General features: G+C 36.3%; 1 protein-coding gene across 4 annotated transcripts; it reads left to right on the forward strand.

Annotated features, from left to right (window-relative positions):
• Window positions 1-222: 222 nt before the first annotated feature.
• On the forward strand, window positions 223-4,648 carry LOC141433838 (uncharacterized). Of its 4 annotated transcripts, none has more exons than XM_074095935.1 (3): window positions 223-800; window positions 1,071-1,852; window positions 3,632-4,648. In XM_074095935.1, the coding sequence occupies exons 2-3, from the start codon at window positions 1,847-1,849 to the stop codon at window positions 4,637-4,639; spliced, it is 1,014 nt and encodes a 337-aa protein (XP_073952036.1). In that variant the 5' UTR covers window positions 223-800; window positions 1,071-1,846; the 3' UTR covers window positions 4,640-4,648. The 4 variants fall into 4 exon arrangements, with proteins under 4 accessions (XP_073952036.1, XP_073952039.1, XP_073952037.1 ...); XM_074095938.1 differs by having other exon boundaries at window positions 1,071-1,842; XM_074095936.1 differs by having other exon boundaries at window positions 223-1,852.
• The last annotated feature ends 1,097 nt before the right edge of the window (window positions 4,649-5,745 follow it).

Consider the following 5,745-nt stretch of genomic DNA (forward strand, 5'->3'; position numbering starts at 1 on the left):
GTGTTTTGTGTCAAACGCTGTCACTTGTTTTATTTTAAATAATCAACAATAATGGTTTAAAGCAAAAATGTGGTGATTAGAAGTGTTATAACGATAAATAATGATGGAACCAAGTATTACAATAACAAAAAAGTATTAATCTGCCGGAGAGTCGGTATGTAAACAATACTTATTATGCTCGAACATTCGGCACAAGTGAAGTTCCGGGTAAGTAATAGATTAACAAAATATGTAATATTATGCATTATGTGGCGAGACGAACATATTTCCCATAATGATAATTGAAGAAAACACTTCGCGAAATAATGGTTTTTACTTTGTATTATAACAATAACAAAAAGAGGTTAGGTCGCGAAACGTCAAATGGGTTGGTTTTTTATTACACAACACTAGTCGACGATCTTTTTTTACTTTGACTCGAACAACCCAATAATGAGCATAGACAAAATAATTACTTCGCGCGCGCCATTTCTTCTTTTTCTTTTCTTCTCAACTCGAAATAAAGTGGATCCAAAGTTAACGGAAAGTACGAAAAATCACAATAAACTACTTAATATACTTAACAATGGGGAAAACCAAAAGACATTCAATAGACCCGGAATATATTAAGAAGAAGATTAGAAGATTACAAAGAAAATTGGAACATCAAGAAGAAACCTCGACTTCACCACAACGATCTACGTCGCCAGAACCCATAACACTACCACCACCACCGCCGAGCCAACAACCAACGCAACCGCTACCGCCAACACAACCACCTCCGAGTATAACAAATCCTGAACAAGGGACTTCAACGGAAGGTGTGTACAACAAAATGTTTAATCCAAAACTGACATAATACTAAGTACGAATGTTTAAATTTACAATTTTCTTGACAAATGCGCTATCACAACACATGCGGATAGACAACTTGTCAGTACTACACCACACCATAAATAAAAGGAAAAGGTTTGGCCATAATCAATCATTATTTTAACTGACTAATGCGCTATCACCTGGCGGATAGACGATAAGTCACCACTAAATAAACATCGTAACTGCTATACTAAAAAAGTTAAAAATATTTTCAGGAAACATAGAACAAATCCCCGAAGAATTCCTAGCAGCTCTGGGCAACGAAGGAGAGGAAAAAGTCGAAGAGGGAGAACCAATACAAAGTGAGCTGGCCACAAGATGGATGCGAATTATGGCGGAGGGACTCACAAAAGAACAAATACAGACTCTAGTCAAAAAATATCCCACACCAAAAAATTTTCCAGCTGCGGTAGCACCAATCCTTAATAAGGAAATTGGAGCAACACTCTCAGAACTGTCCCTCAATAGGGACAGAAGAATCATTAATCGACAAAACATGATAGCAAAAATATTATCCTGTCTGGGGATGGCATTAACAGACATCCTAAAAGGAAATATTAACAGCAAAAAACTGATTGAGCAAATCAGCGATGCTGCAAAAATCGCAGCAGAAATACACTGCAACGACAGCAAATCAAGGAAATTCTTTGCTCTCTCCTCGGCTACAAAAATAGTACAAGATGCCTGTAAGGAAACAAAAACAGGAAAACTACTATTCGGGGATGGCCTTAGTGATCAGCTCAAAACTGTACAGTCAGTCAGACGAACAGCCGCACAAATCCAAGGCACAGCAAATAAAGCTCCATCAACAGCATCCAAACCTTTAAACTGGAGAGGCCCATCGCATTACCAGACAACCAACCAAAGGGGCCGCGGTGGGCAGAGACCTACGAGGCGTCCTACTACCAACCAGACACCTCGCCGCCCTGCACCAACTCGGGGGAAACAAACATCACGGAGAGCCAGCCAGCGACGCTATTAGACCAGGTACATGCAGGTAGACTAAAAAACTGTATACAAAATTGGCTTACAATAACAGATGATCATGTTATATTAGACTGGCTACAAGGTTACAAAATCACATTCGCTAGACCAGTTCCCCCTGAAAACACAATTAGACAAAAATGGTCTCTAACTGAACAAAATTGTTTTGAGTTAGAAATTAATAAACTACTTAACCTCGGTGCTATATCTGAATGCTCATTCTGTAAAGGGCAATATACATCTCCAATCTTTCTCAGACCAAAACCAAATGGAACCTTTAGATTCATACTTAATCTGAAAGAACTAAACAAATCTATTGATACAGAACATTTTAAACTAGAAGACATAAGAACCGCATGCAAGTTAATGACAAAAAATTGCTTCATGGGTACTATCGATTTAAAAGAGCCTATTTTTCTTTACCAATAGCCGAAGAGTCTAGAAAATACCTAAGATTTTATTTTAATGACAAATTATTCCAATTTAATGTGTTACCTTATGGATTATGCACCTCACCTTTTATATTCACAAAAATACTTAGACCTGTCACAACATACTTAAGAAACAAGGGCACACTAGTAACACTCTATCTGGATGACTGGATCTGCTTTGCCCAAAACAAACAAGACTGTGAAATCAAATTAAAAGAAATCACAAGCCTTTTAACAGACTTAGGATTTGTCATTAATTTGGAGAAAAGCAACCTTATACCAGCGCAATCATGCAAATATTTAGGTTTCATACTAAACTCCAATAACTTATCACTTTCAGTGCCACAAGAGAAACAGTTAAAAATAAGAGAAAAAATAAACTCATTTAAAAACAAATCCACATGTAAAATAAGAGACTTTGCACAAATCCTAGGTCTGCTTAACTCCTTATGCCCTGCTATCCCTTATGGGTGGCTTTACACCAAAATACTAGAACGAGAAAAATACTTAGCTTTATTGGACTCTGATGGAAACTATGATAACAAAATGTCGTTATCGACAATGATATTCCAAGAATTAGATTGGTGGCTCGAAAACATTAATAAACATAACTTAACTAAAACATTCAACTTTAAAATCGAAATTCACACAGATGCGTCAAACAGTGGATGGGGAGCAGTGTGTGGCACAGAAACAGCTTCTGGTTCATGGTCTGCAACAGAAAAAAATTACCATATAAATTACTTAGAGTTAAAAGCAGCACTGTTAGGACTTCAATGCTTTACTAGTAACATACATGATTGTGAAGTACTACTCAGGGTAGACAACACTACCGCAGTCGCTTATATCAATAAAATGGGAGGAATCCAATTCCCTCACCTAAATGATGTTACCAGACAACTCTGGAAATGGTGTGAATCCAGAAATATCTGGATTTACGCATCTTATGTAAATACCAAGGACAACATAGCAGATGCAGAATCAAGGAAAATAAACATAGAGTGGGAACTTTCAAAAGACGCATACCAGATAATAATAACTACATTCGGAGTCCCATCCATTGACTTGTTTGCATCAAGAATAAATACAAAATGCAAAAAATTTATATCATGGAAAAGAGACCCCGAAGCCTTCGCAGTAGATGCATTCACCATCAGCTGGAGTAATGCATTTTTCTATGCATTCCCACCTTTTACATTAATACTAAAAACCTTACAAAAAATAAAAAATGATAGAGCAACTGGGATATTAGTGTTTCCATATTGGCCTTCACAACCATGGTTTCCTCTAATACACACATTGTTATCAGCTGATTTAATTTATTTTGAGCCAGATAAAAACTTATTATCATCCCCTTTCAGGAAAAACCACCCGCTGCACAAACAACTTACCCTGGCTGCAGGGCTGCTATCGGGGAAGCATACATAAAAAGAGGCGTTCCTGCAGCCTCCGTTAACGTCATGCTAAGTTCGCTCACAACTAACACATACAAACAGTATGATGTAGCGTTAAAATTATGGTGGCAATTCTGCAACAAATATTCAATCAACCCATATAAAAAATCAGTTACCTCAGTTCTCAAATTTTTAACTGAACGGTTCCAAAATAGTGCTTCATATGGAACAATTAATTCAGCAAGATCGGCCCTTTCGTTATTACTAGGACCCGACATAGGGAGGGATGACTCTATTAAAAGACTTATGAAGGGCGTTTTTAAATCAAAACCCCCAAAACCAAAATATGATTTTACATGGGACCCTGCTATAGTTCTAAATCACCTAACATACCCAAACAACAATATAAGCTTAGAACGCCTTACTAAAAAACTAGTTACAGTCCTGGCCTTAACAACTGGGCACAGAATCCAAACTCTATCTCTCATAACCATTAACAACATAAAATTTCAAAACAATACTGTAAAGATATACATACCAGACTTTATAAAAACCTCAAAACCAGGAGTCTCACAACCTACCTTGCTGTTGGAATCCTTTCAAGAAAAAACTGAAATATGCCCTGTAACAATATTAGAATCATATATTAATATCACTGGTCCTTTAAGAGGAAATGTAAACAGATTAATTATTACCTTTAAAAAACCATACCGCCCTGCCTCTGTACAAACAATAAGTCGCTGGATAAAAACAACAATAGGAGAAGCAGGAATAGATACCTCAATGTTCACTGCATATAGCACCAGACACGCCTCTACTTCTGCGGCTAAGAGGAGTGGAATCAGCATAGAGCTAATTCGGAAAACCGCAGGCTGGACCAGCTCATCTAGCACTTTTGCTAGATTTTATAACAGACCTCTAATAGAAGATTCCACTTTCTTTAGCTCTGCTATATGTAACTCAATTAATAATTAATTTAAGTACTTAAACACGACTCAACTTCTATAATTAAAATGAGAAAGATTGTTGATTATACTATTGTGAATTGCTTCGTGTTATTGATGATTATTGTTGATTAGTCATACTAATAGAAATAAATATCTTATCATTTTTACATTGACAAACTTTTCATTCGCAACCCTGCTTCAAACAGCTACACTGTAAATATCTCTGACAACGAGCGGAGTAAAATTGAATGATTAAACGAACTTACCTTAAGTGAAGTTCAATCATAATTTTACGAAGCTCGTTGTCAGAGATCAATCTCCCAACCCCCCCATTAATAACTTGATCCCCAGATATAGGGTTGCTCATGAAGAACTTCAAACCTAATGAAGAACAAGCAGTGTTGCCAACAGGACGGCTAGAACACTGCGTTTCGTTTTTCTTGGATCTTCAAAAATGTGATGACGTTTGTTGCAAGCAACGTAAACTACACTGTAAATATCTCTGACAACGAGCTTCGTAAAATTATGATTGAACTTCACTTAAGGTAAGTTCGTTTAATCATTCAATAATTCGCATATCAGAACTACCTTAGGCTTCAATATATTATCGTAAGTTATAAGAAGAAATTATATTTTAACTTGTTATAAAATATTTGATATTGTTATAAATATATTTCAGGACTGACCATTGAACTTGGCACCCATTTAGATCTCACTTCTTTTGTCGTTAAAGTCAACAATCAAGGCATATATCATAATATTGAACTTGGCTCTCATTTCACATATGTTTTGATGGATGTATATATTATAGAGGCCCAACAATCACAAACACCACACAAAATGCTAACACGTTTCGAACTCTCCATGACTTTATTATCCAGCTCCAAACACCTTGCTAAAAAAGTGTTCCATAGTTGCTACGGTTTGTCGATTCGTCGTAGAAGCGCGGCAAATATATTATACCTGGTTCATTGCTGATACTCCGCATTTTTTTTTTTTTGCATCAAGTGCAGTAGGAAGTTTGCGTTTATTCCATCCATTAGGCTGGTAAGGGTTTTTAAAGTGTCTCTAACTCTCACTAAACATTTAATATTATACAATCTATATAAATGTAAACACGAACAAATCATAACT

Source organism: Choristoneura fumiferana, chromosome 12, assembly GCF_025370935.1.
Source record: "Choristoneura fumiferana chromosome 12, NRCan_CFum_1, whole genome shotgun sequence".
Taxonomy (NCBI): domain Eukaryota; kingdom Metazoa; phylum Arthropoda; class Insecta; order Lepidoptera; family Tortricidae; genus Choristoneura; species Choristoneura fumiferana.